General features: G+C 34.9%; 1 protein-coding gene across 7 annotated transcripts; it reads left to right on the top strand.

Annotated features, from left to right (window-relative positions):
- Positions 1-3,402: 3,402 nt before the first annotated feature.
- LOC106539052 (BPI fold-containing family C protein-like) lies at positions 3,403-18,557 on the top strand. 7 transcript variants are annotated; one of them, XM_087723113.1, is made up of 17 exons: positions 3,403-3,526; positions 4,034-4,074; positions 4,523-4,559; positions 4,730-4,841; positions 5,150-5,255; positions 5,463-5,618; positions 6,260-6,323; positions 6,456-6,516; positions 8,741-8,832; positions 10,895-11,068; positions 11,997-12,050; positions 12,746-12,916; positions 14,465-14,532; positions 15,097-15,139; positions 16,180-16,243; positions 17,155-17,231; positions 18,335-18,557. In XM_087723113.1, the coding sequence occupies exons 4-17, from the start codon at positions 4,787-4,789 to the stop codon at positions 18,374-18,376; spliced, it is 1,227 nt and encodes a 408-aa protein (XP_087579239.1). In that variant the 5' UTR covers positions 3,403-3,526; positions 4,034-4,074; positions 4,523-4,559; positions 4,730-4,786; the 3' UTR covers positions 18,377-18,557. The 7 variants fall into 7 exon arrangements, with proteins under 7 accessions (XP_087579239.1, XP_087579240.1, XP_087579238.1 ...); XM_087723110.1 differs by having other exon boundaries at positions 3,404-3,526; positions 5,127-5,255; XM_087723114.1 differs by lacking the exon at positions 4,523-4,559.
- Positions 18,558-24,549: the final 5,992 nt, after the last annotated feature.

Genomic DNA, 24,549 nt, shown 5'->3' with positions numbered 1-24,549 from the left:
CCTGATCTAAAGCAGGGGTCGCCGACTTTGGCAACTTTAAGCCTGGCGAACTTCAACTCCCAGAATTCCCCCACCTGGCTGGGGGAATTCTAGGACTTGAAGTCCACTTGTCTTAAAGTTGGCGAAGTTGGAGACCCCTGATCTAAAGAGGATTCCCATGGGTGCTTTTTCAAGAGGCAACTGGAGTTTCTGGTTTTTTTTTCCTTGAAGACATTTCACTTCTCATCCAAGAAGATTCTTTTAATTTCTTCAGAGCTGAAAAAGCTTCTTGGTTAAGAAGTGAAATGTCTTTAAGGAAAAAAACTAGAAAGTCCAGTTGCCTCTTGAAAAAGCACCTTTGGGACAGCCATGACCTGGATGACTGAGAATCTCCATAGACTAAAAGAGGATTCCTTATCCTGGGGGTCGAGCCATCCTTGTCCACAGCATCTGGTTATGGGATGTCATCAGGCTGCACAAAACAGGATGTGGAGGACTAGGGGGTTTGGTGATTTATGACGGCAGGGTCTTGCTTTACAACAGGATTACAACATGGCAGCTCTATTATGGAACGATTCATGTTGTTAAAAAAGGAAGAATCTCGTTCAAATAATCTCAGTTGCTGGTACCTTTCTAGATGACTGTAATGGGAGCAATATGAAAGTGGTTTCCTTTATCTCCAGTTACTTTTTCCACTTCACAATTAGGGGAGGGAGGGGGGTTTCTGGTGGTCTCCCATCCAAAAACTTACTAGGTCTAACAGGTCTGAGCTTCTTGGCTTCCAAGCCCAGATAGGTTGGCATATGCTACACACCAACACTTTACATACATACATTCACACATATACACACATGGAAATATATACATTTATTTTATATTAAATGGGAATGGGTTTATATATTGTGCCAAGCATAATTTCTTTTCATTATGGTTTGTTAAAAGAAGCCATAATTGCTTGTACATTAAACTAAGTTTTAAAATATGATTTATAAATTCCATTGACTGGATTAATACTAGAAACCGTAACTACCACAGAATGGCTTGATGCTAGTTATTCAATCAATGCCCCATTTATGGTAAAATTGACTGGAATCATTTCTTGTAATACCTGATCATACAGTCTTTGTTTTAGTAGGAATCATGTTAATGTTAAATTTAACTGTAAATAAAATCAAATTTAGTTTTGCTTCTAGTCCTGTCTATGACTTTTCTGAAGTTAGCGAAGATACCATTTAAAGGCCAACTATGGCCTTAGTCCAGAAAAAATTACCGTATATGCTATTATTAATTATGTGAAGCATTATAGTTATGATTTTAAACCATGGTTTGTATTTTATCTCACATTTACAGCTTATTCAGTAAACCATGTTTAACTAATTGTAACAGTGCAATGTGTGAATTACTGACATGTTTATGGAGTTATTGTTTAGTTGCAAAACAGTGAACTTCTGAATATCTGAAAACATGTAACATATATCATGATTAACATATCTCTATTAAATTAATAGCATGGTTCTTGGATTTATTTTATTACTTAATTACAATTTATCAAAGGTACTACTAGGCCTATAAATTGTTTGCTTATCAAACAATCTTAACTGAACATTTGTATTTGTACCTATACAACATCCTAGATTTTACTGCACTTCAGTTCATTTACCATACAGTTCAATATCATATTGGACAATACTTTTTCTTTCCTGGTGAAAATGATTAAATGAGCATCCGTCTCAGGTGTTAGGGGCTGGAATAGTTTTTGTCTTATGGGATTGCTGAAAATAACACACAATGTTCCTTTGCCATTCTAAAAGAGAATTGAATATATGTGAACCCCGGGATATTTGTCTTTTCCATCAGACAGACTTGGGACTGACCACAATGTGAAGTTCAAACAATAACTAGCAAGTCAAATACACTAAATAAAAGTAGTATGATTAATTAGAACATGTAGCATTTTGCTGCTGATCATTAAAATATCTGTGTGAGTTGGCACACTTTTTATTTTTATTCTGATGTTAGCAAAAACAAAATGTAGAAAGAATCTAAGCTGGCTTAATTGGCAATCAAATTTATGTGGGAGAAGTCCCAATGGTAATTACACAGAAGTAGACACATTCATTTGCCTTGATTCCCTTCTAACTCATTCAGAAACTGGAGAACCATATATATTTAGAAGTTAGTCATATATTCATGTAGAGATGGAAGCTTGAAGTTTGAGTGAAGGGGCAAGAGTATTTTACGCACAATTCTCTCTCGATTCCTAAACTTCCAGTTTGCCCATAGGGCTGATTTTCCGCGCTTTGGAGGCTTCAGGGAAACCTCCGGAGGGCAAAAAACGGCCTCAAAAGAAGGCTGAAGTCAGCTGGCCAGTGTGCGCATGTGGGCTGGCCAGCTGACAGGGCATCACATCGCGTGCCCTAATAAATGGCTCTGCGTGTCACCTGTGGCACACGTGCCATAGGTTCACCATCACAGTTCTAATGCAATATTTTCTATAAAAACAAGATTCTCTATCACTTTCTCTAAAAATGCATCAGAAACTCTCTTCTTTCCATAAAGTCTTAATCCAGGAAAAAAACTATTAAGCTGCTTTAAAAAAATAATCATGTACATTCTAACTTTAGTTGAGAAAGTGAAGTTCAAAGGAGATGAAGAGAAATTGATAAATTAATTTGTAGGACATCATTTGAAAGGATTAAATATTAAAAATTATGATGTGTTCTATCTGGCAGCTTCTAACAGACTTGCTGAATAAGACTGAATGATGAGGTTTTATGCTAGTAGGTAGAAGCTGGGGTATGGGATAAAGAAGTTTTTGATTGAAATACACTATATTGCCAAAAGTATTCACTCACAATTTAGTCTGATTATGTGGATGGGTGAGCGAATACTTTTGGCAGTATAGTGTATTAGAGAAGGATATTAAGTTTCTGAAAATGTTTGCACTTGTCTTGATGAAAGGGAATGCAATTTCTTTTTAAAAATTGTTTTCATTTTATATATTTTTCCTCCTTTTTCCCTTCCCCTGTTTTCTTTGCAATTTTCATTGTTTCTTTTTTATATTTTTTTATATTTCTCTTCATTTGTATTCTTTTTAAACTGCGATAAAAATATTTTTAAAAATGTAACTTTCGGTGGCTGAATTAAAAATTAAATAAAATACATGTAACAGAAATAACCTGGTGCCAAGCCATGAAGGCCTTTGAGGATCGTAAACATTGGAGGTGAAACACAGCTTCTTAAAGTTTTTAAACTTCAGCATTTCTGAGTGGCTGCTATGGACAGAGTCTCAGTTCAGTTAGCTGGCATGTCCTCATTTCTGACTAACCGTTTCAGGATGCTGAATTGTGCATCCGGGACCACAAACAATGAAACCACATATACAAACAAAAGTAATCAGGCCAACATTGTTTTTAAAAAATGAATGAAGTGTTTGCTTCTGCTTGTAGGATGTACAGTTCTCTCAGTTCTCCTTGCAGTATCGTGCTCAGAAAAAAATTGCTCCGTAAATTGCTTCTGACATTTAGAATACTGGGAGTCTTTAAAGGTAAGGTCTTTCTTTTCAAAGATTATTACAATTATCCTGTACCTTGATTTTAACCCTACATGTATTCCTGGGTTTTGTTTTCTGATCTTAATTTGCTTTGCAAATTAAGGGTGTTGTAAGCAGACTTTAATTTCTTTCAAGGAGACCTGTTGAAATCAGGGATAATCATGATAAAGCATCTCTTTTATTTCAGGACTAAGCCTGCATCTATGCATTGAAATTAATATGATGTCTATAGGATTCTACTTTTTTTTCTACAAAACTATTTACAATGAAGACATTTTAAAAATATGCAGATGACAATGTTACAGCTGTTAAATATATGGCAAAGGGTGTATGATAGACTCATAATGGAATTTTTGAAATCTCATGTAAACATATTCCTAATAATTTTAGATCTAAATATTTAATTGTTATTGGCTAATTGTGCCTTAAATTTTACTTTTAACAAACATGAAATTAGGATTAGGATTATGAAAAAACTAAGTTTACAATATATTTTAACAGGTAATACTCAACAAAAGGTGAATAAGGAAGATGAGATTCTGGTGGGTTTTCATTCTTTTAAGTTTATTTCTTTTTCAACTTGAGGCTAACCCTGAAGTCAGAATAAGAATTACACAAAGGGGATTGAATTATGGTAAATTGATTTATTTTATTTTGCAACTATATTTCAATATACTTCAAACCTTTTATATAATACTATGGATTTCCTCAAAGCATCATAGCAATTGCAATGGTCATCTCAGAGAACTTGAGTAATTTGAGCCTGCAGCATACATCTGCCTAAAATGCTGTTAGTAAACATGCTTAAGGAATCTCATATCTATAAAGTAGAAATTAAATTGCATACCTACGCAAGTCCATTCCTAACTGTCTGAAAATGAAATACAATAAGCATTTCCATTTATTGATAGAAGTAAGATCTTCCTTATGAAGTAAGAACTTCATTTCCAATTTTAAGTACTCATTAAATTCTCTTCCCTTTCCATGCAGTTGACAAAATAACCTTCTTTCTTGACAATATTTCAAGGTATGTAAGAAGCAGAATATGAAGAATTAGAATAATTACTAACAAATCTGCCCCTAATTTTCCATCTTCAAATATGCTCACAAGAATATTGGGTTGGGTGGCTTATGAATCCAAGTAAATAATAAATAAATTGGCAGATGATGGATCTGAAGATTATGTATTTCCTTTAGCAAAAGAAATTGGAATGAAGCTCCTTGAACAAGAACTAAAGGCAAGAATATTTCCAGATGAGATTGGCACTGAGAAATACTTTTTTGGCACAGTTGACTACACAGTATCAAGGTAGTTTGACTATTTGTGCCATTTATGTGTTATCTTAATTTTAATTTCTGAATTTTGTGACAATATACCAGTTTCTTGGTATAAAATATATTCATTTATTTCAGTATAACTACTGCTGTTTATTATTATTTTCTATAAATGCATATTTTATTTTACAGTTATTCTTTTAGTTTCATAAGCCATGTCAAAGAACTTTATTCTGAGTTAACATGTCCTTCTTTACATTACATAGATTAAGCTTCATTTCATCTTGCAATATGATATGTCAAGCTTCTCTCTTTATAGGATTCAAATCATGTCTATTTCAGTATATAATTCTTCTGTGATCCTGATACCTGAAAATGGTATTAGACTATTACTTAAAAATATTTCTGTGACAGTTACTACACACTGGACCTTCAACAACTGGTTGATGTAAGTGCAATTTTGTAAATTTAAGGCTATTTATTCTGTCACCTGATAACTGAAAATAATTAAAGCTATGCATTTGATTAGATGCTTTCATCCAGGTAGTATTTAAATTGGAAATTAAAAAAAAAACTGAAAAATAAATATACTTTTTAAACCAAATGAAATATTGAGTTTAACTCTTGCTATGTCTTTTTATTTTTCCCTGTGTAGTGACTATCAGGGAGAAGTTGAAATATCAATTTTAGGACTGTCTATTACAACAGATATGATTGTGGCACTAAATAATATAGGAGATTTGCTGGTGTCTATTCAAAACTGCCAAGTGAGCACTGGTAAAATTGAAGTCCAGCTTAATAGTGAAGGAAGGTAAATTCAAGAAATATATTATTTAATGATATTTAATTATAAGGAACTACAGTAATGGGGATCTGTTTTTAATGAATTTTTAATATATTGAACAGTGCATTGTTGTCGGAATTTTGTTGTTTGTATGAGGTTGCAAATTATGTAGATAGCTTAAATAGTAGCAGAATTTGGTCTGTTATATACAAAGCCTGATAAACATCAAAGTCTGATAAGTTTCACTCAGGTCACCCTAATGAATATATAGATATATGTACCTGTAATGTGTAGATTAAAAAATTGTGTACATTAAAGGCTTCCATGTATTAGAAACATCCAGTTATTTACACACAGTCCTAAGTCTGTCTGTTGTGAACTATGCCCCAACAAATTAAATGGGATTTATAACATTCCAGTCTTCTTCAGATAAATAGCTCAGTTTTCCACATTGTGTTTCATATGTGGAAACCAAATGGAGAATCCAATCATTTTAAAACTTCTCCCAAAAGTAGCATGCCATGAGGCATTATTTTAATTAATTAATTAAGCTTCATAGCAGTTAACTTTCAATGAGCATTCAACTGTTGCAGATGTCTGCATATTTCTATCTAAAATTTAATTATGAAGGAATTAACATACATGCTGGTTTTTTTTTAAATCTCCAGGTGGTTTTATAACGCTTTTGTTCAACATTTGGAAAAGGTTATACATACAAGATTGGAAAGCCAAGTAAGTTTGGGAAATTTGAGTGGGTTATAAATTTGCCTACAAAGAACAATATGTTCTTTTTCTTAGTCGACTCTTTCCTACGCTTGACAAAAAGTAAAAATCTTATGTATGTATATATATATTTTTTCACAGCTCTGCCTAAATGTTATATTAAGAATCCAAAAGGAAACTGAAGTACTTAAAGGACTAAAAGGTGAGTCTGTGACAAACTATCTATATTTTGCTGATGGACTTACTGTACTGTAAACTAACAACATTTGAGCAATATGCAAAATCTTTAAAATCTAAGAATTGTGAAGTTGAAAATGAAAGGTATTCTGATCTTTTTGTTTTGATAAATACTATTTATGTGATACTTACACTGATATTGCGTTAAGAGAAGTGTGCTTAAAACAGCCCAGCTTTCTGTGCTCAATATAAAATTACAGTTTTTCACAAGTGGAATTATATTTGTCATCCACATACACAGTGGGGTTTTTTAAATTACCGTGTTTTCCCCAAAATAAGACAGGGTCTTATTTTCTTTTGACCCCTGAAATAAGCACCTGGCCTTATTTTCGGGGTGGTCTTGTTATTTTTGAGGTGCAGGAGGCAGTGAGCGTGGTCACCTCATGGCTGCTGCTGTTTTGTAATATTTTCAGGGAAGGGCTTATTTTAGCGCATGCGCTCAAAAGCCCAATTGGGTTTATTGTCCAGGGAGGTCTTATTTTCAGGGAAACAGGATATATGTTTCTGTCAGTTGAAGGCTTCCTTTCCAAAAACAATTTCATATTTCTATTTTACCTTTTCTTGATTTGTACATGAAAGACCTCATGAAAACAACTGTTGGAAAGGCAGCTATTGACTGAAGATCTCTGTAATATTACTGGCAATTTATTTCAATACAAAAAAGAGGGTCTATTTCTTCCTATTGCATGACATGAGGGTTCCTTTGCTCACCCTCTTTCTTGTTACATTTCTCTAGCTTTCAAATTGCTGTTATAGCATCCAGTACTCCCACTATAGGGAAATCCTATCACCATTTCACTTTAGAGTAAAGAAACCCCAAATGCAGAATTCAAATTTGGTTTGTTGCAGGGGTGGGTTCCGGTTCTGGGGGTGGCATGGCCGGCTGAGTTACTACCTACTCAGCTGAACCGGTCCAAACCAGTAGGAACCCACCTCTGGTTTGTTGCAGTGAAAGTACCGTATCGTGTTACACTCAGATGTAGCATGGAGATTTTTTCTTAAATGGGAGTGTTTGGTTTGATTTATTTCATTTATACTATTGATTGTTTTATTTATGTATTTAGAATGTTGCTGTTCCTTCTAGGGGGAGCTGCATTTTGATTAGGTTATTACAGAAAGTAATACAGTAATACAGAAAGTAGGCTGGATAAATGGCACACTGTTTTCTACCATGGCATAGCTAACAAACCAAGAATAGTAGCAAGTACAGGCCAGAGAATTGTAATCTCTTTCAAATATCTTGCATCTTTTATCAAACTATTTTGTGGCAGTTTCTTGTAGCTGTGGTCAATCTGCTCATATTCAGGACATGGGCTAGGAAGGATAAACAAAGAATAAAACCTTTTTTTTTTCCTCTGAAACTAAAGTTCAAGTCTTATCAGGAGATCTGTTAATTTCAATATTATCTGTGCCTAATAGGCAATAGGCATTGCTCACGAGCAGAAACGATTAGTCGCTTGTCATGGTCCTAACATTTTGGTCTGCTTCAAGTTTTGTGTACTAGTTATATCAAAACACTTTGCTTGATTAGCTAGTCATCGGTAAGATTAATGGCAAGGTTGTTGGATTTAGAAAGGAAAATTCTTGAAATTCCTGCTGTGTCAGGCCTGCAGTTATATCCCTTTTAGGATCTTTGGCCTGCCACACTCTCTATTATTTCATTATGCTGTTTCATTAGTGTAGTAGTTGGGAAGGGGGAATAGAAAGGAGTAGAATTGTGGAATGTGTTGTTGTCGTTCTTTTCTAAAAGCCCAAGGTCATCTTTTGTCTCCGCCCCTCTGCACCTGATCGGAAGCAGCTGGGTGGAGATGCCAGCGTGGGCAAAGAAGATTGGACCATGTGATGGATTTATGGGTTTTGGGATAAGATCATGAACTTTCAACTGGATGGAATCCCAGGAAGTTCAGATTTGGGATTCCACAGATGTGCTAAGATGTCTGACTTATTAAATTGGAACTTTAAGGATCGTTTTGCTTTGGACTCTGATTTAATTCTGCATGATACTTGGAATGCTGACATGTTGTTTGTGAGGTTTCCTGATGGCATTGAGATGGTCATTGGTTTATAGCCCTACCCTACCTTACAGGATGTGTGGAAAGGGGGTGGGGATCTGAAATCTTGAGTATATGAGATCTTGAGGAAGAGAGAGTTTGAGAGACCTCAATGTCCCTTTTTCAATAACATTGCAGGTATATTCCAGATTAATCCCCTCATCCAAGTAAAGTATTCACTTATTACACCTCCTGAAGTCTTTAAATCCCATGTTGATCTGGATTTTAAGGTAATTCTATTGGTTGTTATACTGTTTGAAATTGTAGTTTAATAGGATATTTTTGTGTTAAGGATCATCCAGAGATCTTCAAAAACCTAAAGCATTGTTTCTTTGTTTTATAAATTTATTAAACTTATAAATATAATTGTATGTTATTATTAAATTGAAAAAACTGTCAGATTCTCTGATTCAATGTTTGTCCATTTCTAGGAAATGTAGATAAACATTTTGATTCTTGCATTTCATTCATTCATTTCATTTATATTTATTTTGTTTTAGCTTACATTTAATTCTTAGATTTTTTTTCATAAATACAAGTATCTCCTTCATTGGGAAGGGACACGAATTAATAACAAAAACTAAACACAGCTAAAATTGGACTTAAATCTGCCTTCCTAGACCATTTTAGTCTGTGTAATTACAAACTCCATAACTCCCAGCTATGCCTGAGGCATAATGGTAATTATAGCGAAAGCATAGAATAGGAATAGAAAATTTGAAAAAGCTGAAAGTCAAAAGTAAAATAAATCAAAACTCAGAGCCAAACAAGATATTGTAACTGTTCATTCACCACTTGCAAATATTGTCTTTCTTATATTTTGATTGAAAATTTTGAACAAGATAAAAATAATACTGTACAAATATTAGAAAAGAAACAAAGAAAATAATTTCTTTGTTTCAAGTCCACCCTATAAACAGCAAACGACCGGCCTGCGGTGGCTCTGCCAGCAAAAATGGAGCTCAGCCCTCCATTTTTGGGAGCTCAGCCCTCCAAAAATGGCTCGCAGCCCTCCTGGGGCTCTTTTTTTGGCTGCGATGGCCTCTTGTAACCCTCTGCCAGTGAAAACAGAGCTCGGGAAGGCCTAGCCCAGTCTGCCCAGGCTCTGTTTTCAGCCACGATGGCCTCCTGGAGCCTTCTACCAGCAAAATCAGAGCCCAGGAAAGCTGCTCCAGGAGACCGTTGCAGCCAAAAATGGAGCCTTGATGAGTGATCCCAAGCTGGCCATGCCCTCCCTGGCCATGCCCCACCCAGAGCCCAAGGTCAAACACAACCTGATGCCACCCTCAATGAAATCGAGTTTGACACACCTGCTCTAAGGTTATAACAAAATATCTTAAGGGTCATTTTTTTCAGCAGAAACTACATAAGCGATTTTCCACCAATAATACATGTAATACTTGATGCATAAAGTATAAAGAAATTTTAAAATATATAATTTCTAAATTAAATTACTGCTGTAGGTTTTGACCCTGTCCTAGATGCTGACAAAATACTGTGGATCACCTTGTACTCTGTGCTGCACTTCTGATCCAAAGTTGTCTGAGATAAAGTTGAAAACATACAATGAAGTAAATGGGAACATTTCTTTCAAATATCAGAAATGGAGGCCAATAAGGGGCAATGGAGGGATGCGATGGCTCACTGGCTAAGATGCTGGGTTTGTTGATCAGATAGATTGGCAGTTCAGCGGTTTGAATCCCTAGCGCCGCGTAACGGAGTGAGCTCCTGTTACTTGTCCCAGCTTTTGCCAACCTAGCAGTTCAAAAACATGTAAAAATGCAAGTAGAAAAATAGGGACCACTTTGGTGGGAAGGTTACAGTGTTCTGTGTGCCTTTGGTGTTTAGTCATGCCAGCCATATGACCACGGAGTGGTCTTCGGACAGCGCTAGCTTTGCAGCTTTGAAATGGAGATAAGCACTGCCCCCTAGAGGCAGGAAACAATTAGCACATATGGGCAAGGGAAACCTTTACCTCTGAGGAGCAATGGACTTTTTAAACAACCATCCTTTTGGTCCCTGTGAGTTCATTATAAAAATATGTAGCTGCATAAATGGAATTAGATTTTTGGAGTTGCATTTTTCAATCAAAATGACCTCATTCACTTGTGGGAAATCTGTAGCTGGAATGGTAAAGAAATGCATGAGCAGTCCCGGACATTTTCTCAGAGAAGGAGGTACACTTTTAAATTAAGCACATTGAAATCAATAAGACTAACACGCCATTAAGAGGCCGTGGAGTACCTGTTTCGTTCTATAAGTAAAAATTTGTTCTATAAATATCTTTTTCAGGTTTCTGTGTATTTTTCAAGTAATCGCACCGAATCTTCCTTTGCGGCTGCTCCCTTCACTTTTCCAGAAAAGAACAACTATATGCTCTTCGGTGGAATTTCTGAATCTTTGCTAAACTCTATTACTTCAACTTATTACACTATTAGAGTGTCAAAGATAACTTTTTCTGAAGAGGTAATTGTCAATAGTATCAACAGCATTATTAGTAGTATTACATATTTTGTGAATGAGCCTAAACTTTTGAAAAGTCCTAAGTGATCTTGAAAAAAATGCATGTGATCATATATGGGGTCAAAGTAACCACTAACTCAAGCAAAGCAACTGATATGGATATTATAAAGGCTGCAAATATCTGTCATTTAAACTTGTGTTCATATTGTTCATATTCATATGTTTATTTCTAGAAAGAAATCTTGGTGTTTTTTTCAAACTTGAAGATCTTCATTGTTGGATAATTGTTTGATTATGTACCATCATGTCAGAGTCAATTTTTAGCAACTAAGTTTTTTTGCTATACAGCAGTCATTTGGATTTTTGCAGCCCCTTTCTTGAGTACTTGAAGGACTATGAACAGCAGCAAAGAGGAAAGCAATAATCTATATTCCAACTCCCTGTTATGTTTGTTAACACCGTGCCGAATAACTTTAATGTCAAACCAAGTTAATAGATGACTAACAAGCAGTAATCTCATCCTAATTTTTGTACATTTGGTCTCCCTAGATTCAATATGCCTTTTATAAAAGGGGCAACACAACACAATACAAACTCAAGTTTTCACCTTTCTCATCCATCCAATCACTCATTCCATTTCAACAAAGAAGCATCATTCTCACTGCTAGCTGGATGTCTTAAGACCCTCTTTCTTGACCTAGCCTATTTCACAGAATTATTGGGGCGGGAAGTGGAAAGCACTATGTAGACCTTCTTAAGGTTCCAAAAGAAAGGTAGGATATAAATTTGAAAAATAAATATGTGGAAAGAAACATAAAAATTTCTGCTCCTATGCATACAACACTCCATGATGGTAATCAAGGGAAGGGATTTAAGTAGTGTTTCATTTAAAAGATGAGTAGGAGACTCATATATTTCTTTCGTTTTGCAGCATTCTTCATACTTTAATTTAACCACAGATACCTTAAGCAAAGTCATTCCTCAAGTAAGCATGAACTATTTTAAAAAATCTAAACAATTATGGGTTTATATACATGAATGTTTGATAAGTATTGATTGGTTTCCAAAAGTTTTCAGCATTTACTTTTGACAAAATGTGATTTTAGGACAGATTGTCTCTTTCAGCATGCATTCAAGAAAAGGATCAAAGGACATGTGACAGCAGGAAAGTCATGTTGATATTTGTCCATTTCCTCCTCCATGGAAATTAATGATTTGACTGAACAATGAAGGAAAAATATTAATCCAGCTCCATTAGGATCAGAATCTCAACCCATACGAACCAATATAAGATCTGATTCTTTGTTTTTCTAATTTTGTAGCTACTCTACAAAAGTAGTTGCTCTCACCCTAGTATGGCAGGAGTAGATATGAGGCATAGAAATTTTGTAAATTCTGAATGACAACATGCACATAATGTGTAAGTAATATGTAAAAACCTAAGAATTTTATTACTCTTCATATTGCTAATTCCATCTTTGAAATAACCATACTTAACAATTCTAAACAAATTTATCAGAACATAAATCTCACTGGATAGTGGGATTACATGTCCAAGTATACATGCATGGGATTAATCACATACGCATGTTGTTTTAAAGTAAAGATATGTAGCAATGTAGATTTGAGGCCAAATAATTATGTATATAATTATTATAAAATAATTATTTATTTGTGCAGGTTAGGCAGCATTATGCCAAATCACACCCAGTGAGAATGAAATTGATGGTGACTGCAGCTCCAGTTTTAAGACTGAAAAATAACAGTTTCACTATAGAGATTCCTTGTTTTGTAGTAGTATCTGCTCTTCTGTCAAACTCAATGAATAAACCCATCTTTGCTGTGAATGTAGTAAGTAATTATAGAATATTATAATATATAAAAGTAATTGGTTGAATAAAACTAACTTCTTCCCTGCCACTTATTATAGAGATGATCAAGAGCCAGCCCATGAAAATCACATCTATGTAATAATTTGATGTAATGTGCAAAAGTGATTAAACCGCTTGTTTTCTTGGTTCCCATCCATTTTTCTCATTTCTGACTTTCTGTTTTTATGCTTGTTTTTAGTATTTTTCCTTGTTTTAAAATGTTTTCTCCATGTCCAGGCTTACCACTGCCTTGGTATTTGTCAATCAGATTTGTTGGCACTGATATCACTCAGCTGATTGGTGGGATTCAAATTTTTTACTACAGGTTCTGTGGGCGTGGCATGGTAGGTGTGGCATGGTTTGGTGGGCGTGGCTTGGTGGACATGGCAAGGGAAGGATACTGTGAAATCTCTATTCCCTCCCCATTCCAGGGGAAGGTTACTACAAAATCCCCATTCCCTCCCAATCCGCTGGGACTCGAGAAGCAAAGAATAGATGGGGGGGGCAGTCAGAGGTGGTATTTACCGCTTCTCCGAACTACTTAAAATTTCCACTACCGGTTTCCAGAACTGGTCAGAACCTGCTGAATATCATCTCTGACTCAGCTGTCTTCAGTTCTCCATACTTCTCCTAGAAATCCCATCCAGGATTTTTTCTATCTTTATATTATAAAAGGCCAAATCTAATAATACTAATCCACTGGCCCTATTTTAGGATTGACTATTTGAATTCCTCCTTTAGCACTCACTTTTACAAAGGAAGCAATATTTGCTTTTGAAGCAAAGTATAGGTGTGTGAGCTTCTCTTTGATATAATTGTCATAGATAATGCAAATATAGAGTGTTCTCTGTTGTTATTAGCTTGTCTTTGATTTGTTAGTTAGGATAGTGTTGTTCTTAGCTATGGTTCACTGAACCATATAAGAGATTGTCATGTAGGTGAATTAAATGACTCCCTCAAGAGGTATATGGTCCATGCTTATTATTAAAAAAATTGTTGGCATTCACATTTTAATTGGTGCTAAGAAGACAGTAGTCTGTTTAAGAATTGAAATTAATGAAATTGCTCACAATCAAATTGTTTAAATATTTGGTCCACCTAGTATTCTCTTAAGCAAATGAGAGGTTAAAATGTCATTTTTTAAAACTTTAATAATTTAACTTTGCTCTCTACTCAAAGAAAGAGCTAGAGGTTTTACATAACATTAACAGCAAATAGGTCAGCCTGTTCCCCAGCTGTACAATACTTTGGGTGAAACACAAAAAAGAAAATGGTGAGAAATGACTACCTTTAGATATTCAGGCACCATCTCAGGTTACAAAGAACTTAAGTTACCTACTGGAAACAATTTGGAGAAAAGAGATGTTGGTAAAGTAGAACATGAAAAATTCTCCCCTGTTGAATAAAAGATCAAGAACAAAAAAAAGAACTTCTATTTTGCATATATGAATAGAACACTCTAGTTTTAGCCCAAATAAACACAAATATTATTTTGTCCATCTATTAATACTTTTTCCTCTCTTTGTAGTCTATAGGTTTGAAAGCCAATGCAGTAATAGCTGAGCAAAAGCTAATTGTCTTATTGCAGCTGCAGAGGTAATCAAGAAACTCAGTCCATTATTACAATTTAAACAATAATTACTTTCTAAATTTCTCACTTGGGATTGTCATTGCTGTCATTTACACAATGTAAAAAGAAACATGGTAGATTTGATTTTTTTTTCAGCATTTTGGTGAAGGTGTGGGGTTTCGGGAGGCCAAAATGCTGTATTCAGTGCATAAGAGATTTTCAACTTTTTTGAGGGGAAAAAGGTGCATCTTATACTCCGAAAAATACGGTATATAGATTAGTTCTAGTGCTAAAGATAATGAATAGCATCATGAATACTATCTTACTGGACACTAATCCATGCTAGTATTATTCCTACATTTTGTGATAAAGGAAGTTGATTACTCTCCCAGCTGTGATTTATCTAGGAAGGTTGTAGCTTCTCTTCAACAGACATGTTCAAGCAAAACTTGTATAGATGTTTGCTGGTGAGCTCATTTTAATTTGGATTTTTGCATTAGAATGAGTGCCCCCTTCCATCTGTACCAATTCACACTAAAATGTTAAGACTTACAAATACCAAATTATCGTATTCCTATGTTTTATTTTAGATTATACCTGTCTCTGACTTATTCAAGCATTGGCTTTTTCCAGGTAAATGACAAATGACAATAATAATAGAAACATGTATTAGAATACTTCTTATTGTGAAAATACAAGGCAATGAGTTTTAATTCTGAGCTTGAACCAGCAGTTAAAAACAGAAGTTAGAGTTTCTCCTAGATTGTGTGAATGAAAAGGCAATCTGACTTATTAGCTTTTAGCTATACAGATGCAGTTATACAACATTTTCAAGCAATCAAAACGTATACAGAAACGTATGATCATTTAAAGAGAAAAGAAATTCACCCCTTCATTACTCTAAATATATAATTTAGAGTAAACACAATTTACTCTAAACACAAGTTTATTGAAAAGAAATTCAGAGTAGAATAAAGGTTAAGAGTAGAAAGGAGGACAGTCATAAAAATAAATTCTTATGGTCAGATTTTTTTATACCTATTTGTATACATGTTATAATAAAATACAACTCAATATATTTGCTCTTGACTCCACGGCAATTCATAATTAGATAGCCATGGAATCATAGGTCTTGGAGTCCATTCTAGCCTTCCAGTCCAACTGTCTGTCCTAGGAAGGAGTCATTATACTATCCAGGACAAATGGTTGTCCAAACTTTTCATGAAAATTCCAGCAATGGAGCAGCCACAACTGCAGGAAGCAAGCTGTCCCACTGATTAATTGTTCATATTGCCAGAAAATTCTCCATTGTTTCCAGATTGAATCTGGATAAATACTAGGAGCAAGAGGAATTACCAGGGACAAGACTAGGGACAAGAAGAGAGGGCTTTGATGAGATTTTATATTAATTAAGTGGGGTGACTGATTTATTTTCTGGTCAATGGGCAGTATATACTCTTATAGAAGTAAATTCATCAGGTGGGAGATCAAAATTGGGAATCTTGAGTATTTGTAAAATAATGCTGGTTGAGACATGACTAGAGAAAATTGAAAAATAGAGTCAAATCAGAAGAGAACTTAAATGAAGCAAACTAATCAAGGTCAAACTTTGCCTAAATATACGTATGTCAATTTTCTGGGAGTAGTGTTAAATATAGCTTTCTATTATATAGGTCCAACGTTTGAAGAACCTCTTATCTTACTCCTTACAGAATACAGTAATTCCACCAATCTCTGGTAAGATTATGAAAACTTTCTTCAGAAGTTATAGTTCTTGGGTCATCATTTAAGTTAACAAATATTTCCCAAGGGTTACCAAGATCCTAAGTCTTATAGAAAGGTATAACAGAAACAGACATCAACAGAAACAGACATCAACTTTGTTACTCCTAAGAATAAGAACTAAAAAGTAAAATCATGTTTAAAAACAATCAGAAATGTCGGCAACAAAATGGCATGCAATTAAGTCTTGAGAATAATAAATATAGTGTGATAGCTAAGTAATAAATGTCAATATGATCAGAATCTACATTTACTTATTTGTTACATTTATATACAACCTTTTTCCAGAAACTTATGGAGACATACAGATGTTAGATTTATATCTCACTCTTATTTTGTGCAATCCTATTACATAGCTCCTCCTCTTCTTTTCCCCACAATCACTCTGTGAGGCAAAGGTGGGTTCCTACCAGTTCAGACCGGTTCAGCCAAGTAGGTAGTAACTCACCCAGCCACCCCCCCCCCAAACTGGTTCTATTTGCGGTGGCATAGGGACCACCATCTTGTTTTTTGCTTCTGCACATGTGCAGAAGCAATTTTTTTACTACTGTGCATGCATGCATAGCGGGCATCAAGCGTGCCCCTGAGTGAACCAGCAGTAACAGATGCCGGAACCCACCCCTGCTGTGAGGTACATTAGGCTGAGAGGTAATGACTGATTCTGATCACTAAGAGTTGCCTTGAGCTTGGCATTCCATGTTATAGTCTTAATTACACTATAATAATTAACATTATTATTTGCTCCTAGAAAGCCACCAAAATGCCACTTCAAATTATCCAGAGCTTGTGTTACTAAGAAGAATCATATTGCACCTATTTGTTGTGTATTTTCCTTTTAATGCCTTTTTTTTCTTTGTTATCTTAAGCTGCACTGAAGAGAGGATTACAGTTACCCACAATGGGCAAACTTGTTTTTTCTGAAGCTGTGACTGAAGTTGAAAAGGTAGAATTCAGTTTTCTTTGCAGAATATCCTCTTTGTTTCCCTCTATTTTTAATTGTAAAGTGATGGTGTCCTTGCTGACGAAACTCATAAGTTTAAGTTATTGAGAAGATACATTTGGGAATATTCAGAACTTCAGCCCCAACACAAATAACAACAAACTACAAACTACTTTGTTTTTAATGAAATAATCAGATATTGGCTCAAAATCTAGCGTTAATAGCTAAGAATGGATATACTTATAAGCTGGAGGGTTTATTAGACTGATGTGCTTCTCCATCCCATAACATTTTTGCAGCACCTTCATTTTCTACATGTTAATTTGATTGTCTGAATTGTACATAAGTCTCTGTCACTGTGGAGGCAATATGAGATGACATGACTTCAGTGCATGTTCAATCAATATTAGGAGACCCTTGAAATAGGGGTCTGAATGGATTTGGCATTTTTAGCAAGGAACCTGTAGCATGATTAGATTGCTTTCTAAAGCAAAACCCTTTTGAATATAAATATTACCATTTTATCAATTATCAAATGATAAATTTAAGATTGTCAATAACCATTCCCAGTTAGTTATAATACAACTACTTCAGAACTGCTATGTTAATTTAACACCTGTAAAGGAAACCACGATCTCTAATTTAGTTTAGGTGTAAACTAAACTATAAGGACAAAGTCAGACATCTCATTTAGCTCTTTCAGGCTAGGCTTTCTGCTTAAAGTTTTCTTGATGAAAAATAGCAACCTTCAAGTCAGCAATGAAGTGTCCTAAAATTAATTTAATTTAAAATTATTAATCTGTCTCCTAAACCCATTCTGTATCAGAATGTCTCAGAATCTTACATTATACTATATATGAAATTTAGTTCTACACATTTTAAACAATATTTTAGATGCCCTAATAACTAAAGTCCCCTCTGCACAATGGAGGGAAGTTAAAATTGTGAGTTACAAATCCACAAGAAAACAATGATAATAAAATGTTGCAAAATACAGTCAGCAATGAGGGGTACAATTAGCGCATAGTGAAACCAACATGAAAACTATTTAAATGTAACTGGAGATGATAAATTATTTCTTTCTGTTGATGTTTTTAACTTCCCAGGGATATATACTGATTTCCTCTGACCTAAATTACGAATATTAAGAAATTGGATGTTTCATCAAGTGGAAGAATTACTGTGGAATACTTAACACTCTGCAAGCAGTTTTCTCTAGATGATTTTAAAGAAGACCACGATCGTTTGAAATAAGTGTCAAAAACAAAACATTAACCGTCTCTAAACTTTCAAATGCTGTGAAATAAACAATTTGTTGGTACAACCACATCACATTTTGAAATCTCAAAAGTTTGTTTGATATCACTATTACTGTTTGTGAAATAATCTGTTAGTATTTTCCAATTCTCTCTCTCTCAGTAGCGCATGCAACCTTTGTGTTTTGGAATTAAAGTATTTATTTTAAGGAAGGAAGAAAATGTGTAAATATTTATTTGGGCCAAGAAAAAGCACATCCATAATGGTGTAGCTTGTGAAAAGACATCACGGAGCTGATTATTTTATTGCTTAAATGGGCTGACTTTTTAAATAGATGTTTTGAGTTTCCTCATTGTATTTGATGGATATACAGATAATCTTCAATTTACAACCATTCATTTAGCAACTATTACAATGGCACTGAAGAAAGTATCCTCGCGGTCATGGGATCAAAATTTGGATGCTGGTCAACCAACATGTATTTATAGCAATAGCACTTAGACTTATATACCACTTCATAGTGCTTTACAGCCCTCTCTAAGTGATTTACAGAGTCAGCATATTGTCCCCAACAATCTGGGTCCTCCTTTTATCGACCTCGGAAGGATGAAACAGTAAGTCAACCTTAAGCCGGTCAGGATCAAACTGCCAAATTGCAGGCAGCTGGCAGGCAGCAGAAGTTGCCTGCAGTACTGCATTCTGTCTTGTTAAGAATAAATGTTGTTTTATTGCACAACCTGCCTTGCCTCAGTTCCTGTCTGCCTAGATCTCCATACTGAGCAACCATCATCTTGAACTGACCCAAAAAACATACTGCTCAGAAACAGAAGATAGAGACATGTCTGTGTCCACTGACATTCTTCTGCAACTCATATTTGAATATGTGTTACCTCTAACCAGAGGTATCACGGAATCCCTTATAAAACATGAAATTATTAATTTCTCTTTTAAAGCCAGCATAGTGGCCAAAATGACAATCAAGATTAATGAATTCCCCAAGTGTCTTCTTTTAATGTAAGCAGATACCACTCATACAGAAGAAAGATGTGGGTTTAGGGTTTAGAGGTTTAGAGAACCAAAGATTTTCAAATTTTCAAAATTTCCTTTTGAAGGAACCAAACTATATAGACCAAGAAAGCCAGAACATAACTGAGGATCTCGGCGTGATGAATATATAAAGTATTCTAAATAATACCCTACAAAACTGCTATATTTTACAAATAACTTTTTTCTTTATTTTGTTTTTGTTTCAGAATTATATACTAAACATACAACATTTCAAAAATATTCAACATTTGAAACATGACCTCAGTTAATAGTCTAATAAGTTCTCAGCTCTTGGTAGTTATACATTTTCATTAAGCTATCCTTTTCTATAATTCACCCTTCCCCACTATGAGACCCTTCAACTCTATTAAACTAAGTCTCCATAAACCATTACCATGTCAGGGAAATGTGATTCATTGGCTTTTATCAAACCCCTAAAGGTCCTGACCTTCTATACCGAGATTTCCCTTTGCAAATTTAAATCCCTAGTTAGTCACTCTTTGTAAGATATAAAGGTAGATAGAAATATATCTTGGGAAGATCTAGGTATGTTTTACAATAGTTCATTAAATAGTTTCTTAGGTATGAGCATATATTCTCTATCATAAACAAGTATGTTGAAATGAAGAAGGATGAGAAGGATGAGAAATAAATGTTTTTAGGAAAAGAACTAAAAAGAACTAAAAACTACTTTTTCAAAGTCAGGTGAGCATATTTCCAAAAGTGTTCCCTTTCTTAATTCTATGCATTTTGGCTACTGTTTAAACCTGGCATCAACACAGGAGTTCTAGTAAAACAACAGTATTGATCCCATAAGGCTAAATTCTGCAACCATAAAGCATATTAAGATTTTGTCCTTATTCTAATATCCCAAGCCATGTTATCTGCAATATTTGCTCTTTTAGAGACCAAATCTGTTAAAAGCCTATTGAGACAAACAAGTAGAACTTAAAATTATTATTATTATATTAACTCTGGAACCTTTTATATTGCGGCCAACAATACAATAATCAAGCTTTTGCTTTAATAAGGAAAATAATTATGCATAAAAGTATTATATGTCAGAGTTTCATTCCACAGTACGTAAACTTTTGGCTCCCTTTAGAAACCATTTAGGGATGTGGTGGATCAGTGGCTAAGATGAGCTTGTCAATCAGAAAGGTCAGCAGTTCGGCGGTTCGAATCCCTAGTGCTGTGTAACGAAGTGAGCTCCTGTTACTTGTCCCAGCTTCTGCCAACCTTACGTTCGAAAGAACGTAAAAAACGCAAGTAGAAAAATAGGAATCGCCTTTGACGGGAAGGTAACGGCGTTCCGTGCACCTTGACATTTAGTCATGCCAGCCATATGACCACAGAGATGTCTTCGGACAGCGCTGGCTCTTCGGCTTTGAAAAGGAGATGAGCACTTTCCCCTAGAGTTGGGAACAAGTAACACATATGTGCAAAGGGAATCTTTACCTTTACCTTTAGAAACCATTTACTAGCAGCTTTATTTGTCCAAGGAGTCATAAACTATCGAAAAGATAGGAAACAGTCTGACAAATCCATTCAGCAATGGTAACAGCCCAGAAATCTACAAAGATAGAAATACAGGAGTAATCCTTTATCTTTTTAAAGAATACCTTAACTAGATCCATTGTTTGTACATCATAAGGTATAGTTAATGTTTGCTTGAACTTAAAAGATTTCTTACAGATTATGTTCATTGTATGAGTTTCTACCACAGCTGGGTTAAAAATAAAGGTGCCTGTTTATGAGATGGACAAGATTCATCCTGTACTCACTGAGATTCATCCTAACAAAACTAAGGTAATGAAAACCCATGGATTTGGTGATTAATCAGATGGTTAGTTGCGAGGAGAAAAGAAGCTTTGATTCTAAGGGAAATAATTAGTTGGGTGTCTTTCAAGAACAGAAAGAAACAAAAATTCTTAGCTGGTCTAAAATGAATGAGGCAAAATTAGCTTTCAGCAGCTGCTGGCCAAAATAAGTGCTATTGTGTAGCAAGTCCTGATTAAATTCAATGAGCTGGATCACCACTTCTGCTCATTAATTCTAAATAAAGAGCCAGTTTCTCATAAACTATTCATTGAGAAAGTACTCTGTGGAAAACAAACTTAATTCAGGAGGTAAACATAGTAACCAATGACTGAAATTCATCATAAAACTGAAAATTTTACATAACAAAAAAAGACAAATAATTTATGTTTCTATCCTTTGTTATAATTTGTGGATCATATGAATGATAATAGCACCTTTGCCTTGAGTTCTGGATGATAAGCATCTTTTTTAATGATTGTCCTTGTATAGAGAGATTTTTTTTAAGTTAGAAGCAAGAGAAAGTAGTTGTGATAAAAATTAGCAACTGTGTTTTTCCTGGTTTTATTGGGGCTACTTGGAATAAGAATAATAATCTCAGCAATAGGTTTATTTTAATAGCGGCAATACATCCAATAAGTGACAATTGCAGATTTTTTTTCCTCCAATTCTTTTTCCTGTTTTTTTTGTAATATTTTTTGTTATTATTTTTGTTTTGCCTTTATTGATTTTTAGACCTGCCACCTCACCAAATTCTTCTACTCTCTGAATTAATTGAGGTCCAGATTCTAATGGTGCTTCTAATATAAATACTAAATCATCATCATATGCTTGAATTTTATATTCTTTTTAAATTTGTATTGGACTAAGAATAGGAGGACTCGCGTTCACATCAGCCACGAAAGCTTAGTGGGTGCTTGGGCCAATCATTTTCAGCCCAACACAATTTACAAGATGGTGTTATAATAAAAGTCTAATATGTAAGCTACCATGAGTTTCTACAGAAAGTGCAGGCCCTAAATCTAACTAGGTAATAATATTTACTTGCCCTTGTAAATTGCTTTTTGGGATTCATATGAATAAGGCATGAAGATAAATATCCTATTGCAATGTGTTCATATGACAACAAATTCTTACAGATACAATATGATTGTAAGCATGTTAACTCAGAAGTATGATTTCAGTGGGGCTTTCTGTCTCAGCCTTATGCATAAATTTGGCCTCAGACTATTTCTCAGTGTGTTTAAAATTAAAGTCTGACACAGTATAATTTTTTTTCTTTGGGAAACATAGAACTCACTATGACCAAATCAATATTTTTCATTCAAGGCAAAATTAAAATATGAAAAAGGTTATTTCAGTATCTCTTTACAAAGAGTTTCCCAATTGTTGCTATCTGTAATGGAGAGGGGAAAAAAGGTAAACAGGAGAGGGTGGGTTGCCCAGAAAATGGCCAGCAGCTGTGCTGCATTCATCCTGTTTCTTTAAGACTTCTTCCCAGAGGGCAGGGCAGCTATAAAAGCTGCTCTGAGAAGAGCTGGGGTGTCACGTCTGTGAGAGAGAAGAGAGACAGAGCAAAAAGGTGTGTGCTAATGTGTGGAAGTAAAGCAGTTTGAAAGAGATACTGTTTTCTCTAGCAGTATTCACCAGGACTAGGAGTAGTAGGATTCACAAGGAGTACTACAGTAGTAGGAGTGGTGAAGAGTAGGGGTGAGTAGTAATAGCTTGTGAATAATTGTCTAGGGACCTATGCTGGCTCTTGGGTGTTTTGACCCAACTAAATTGGATATACTTAAAAGAACCTGTGAGAAAGTAATAGTGGTGGATATCCAACAGAAAGTTCCAAACACAAGTGGAATTGGCTTAAACTCAAGGAATTCATTAAATACTCCATGAAAAGAGAACAAACCTTGGTGACAAAAGGGAGGGAGTTTGGCCTTGCAATGCTCAGGCTTTGCAAGCAATATCCAACATCCTGGCTGCAGAAACCAAACATCTCACTAGAGCCTACGCCAAACAGACATGGAAAAAAGCAGAAGAGACAGATTCTGCCTTAAAACAGATTACTACTTTTGTAGAGACATATAACCACTCTACACCAGTAATTAAACCAAAGAAGAAAGCAAATCAACCAGAAACTGGGCTAGGTTCTAATACCATTACAAAAGTGTTGAAGCCACAGCAAGAAAGGCTTTGATTAATTAAAAGAGCAACTTTGGAGGGAGACAGAGTCTAGATCTAGAATGTAAAAGTGTAAAAGAGAAGCAAGAAGAGAAGAGGATGGGGAGCTGATACACTTCCGGAAGGGTCACATTCACCTTTAGCATTTTCAGAACATATAGTAAGGGAGGTGGTACATAAAAGTACATAAAAGACATAAAACTCCCTAAATTGACAGAGGAAGAAGACATAGAAGCTTGCTTTACTAAGTAAGCTTACTTATATGTTTGAAAAAATTACAACCTCTTGCAAATGGTCTGAGAATGAATGGGTGTTCAGAATTGCCTCATGTTTAATGGGAAAGGTTTTGAGAACTTATAATAGTCTTCCAGTGAAAGAGGCAATTGATTATTACTATGTTAAAGGATATTATACACAGGTGTATGATGTAAGCCCTTATATCTATAGACAGGGGTTTAGGAGTTACACATATGGCAAACCCAAAGGGTTTGTGAGTTAGACTTTTCTGTATCTTCTTATTGCTAACTAACTGTCAACTGGGTTGGCATGGCCAGATCTGATAACATAGCTCAGCCTAGAAGTTTCAAACTTCAAACTGAAGTTCTAGCACAAAGATATTTACTTCTTTGCCCTGTAGTTATTTGAGCAGCAGAAGATAATATTATGGTATTGATTCCCACTAAATATGAAGTTATAATAATAAAGCTGATGCATATTAACCTGAGAATTTTATTGAAAACAAAAGATTCTTGTCAGCATAATATTGAGCAAAGGTTTTACTGTTTGATAAACCAGTCAGCTTTATTTTCATTAGAAAGGAAGTCCATTTGCCTATTCACAAGTGGGCATACGTTTATTGCTAATTTTTGTGAGATGTTTAACTTCAACCTAATCTAAATTAGAATGTGTTCACTGATTCCAGTTCACTGCATGCAAAGTGTCATAAGAACAGCATAAGCACTTACAAATGAAGGAAAATTTAATATTGCCAATATTTTATTCCAAAGTTCAGTGCTCT

The sequence above is a fragment of the Thamnophis sirtalis genome, unplaced genomic scaffold (genome assembly GCF_051295495.1).
Source record: "Thamnophis sirtalis isolate CommonGarterSnake01/CBP01778 unplaced genomic scaffold, rThaSir2_p1.2 scaffold_9, whole genome shotgun sequence".
In the NCBI taxonomy this organism is placed as follows: domain Eukaryota; kingdom Metazoa; phylum Chordata; class Lepidosauria; order Squamata; family Natricidae; genus Thamnophis; species Thamnophis sirtalis.
The sequence above is the reverse complement of the archived record's forward strand: the minus strand, read 5'-3'. Positions and strand labels throughout refer to the sequence as shown.

Bases quoted from the DNA above. Each gene is read 5' to 3' on its own strand.
- LOC106539052 (XM_087723109.1), top strand. From the start codon at position 4,064: ATGAGATTCTGGTGGGTTTTCATTCTTTTAAGTTTATTTCTTTTTCAA. The intron at 4,167-4,729 runs GTAAATTGATTT...TATTTCCTTTAG, and splicing joins ACAAAGGGGATTGAATTATG to CAAAAGAAATTGGAATGAAG. The intron at 17,232-18,334 runs GTAGAATTCAGT...TTAACTTCCCAG, and splicing joins CTGTGACTGAAGTTGAAAAG to GGATATATACTGATTTCCTC.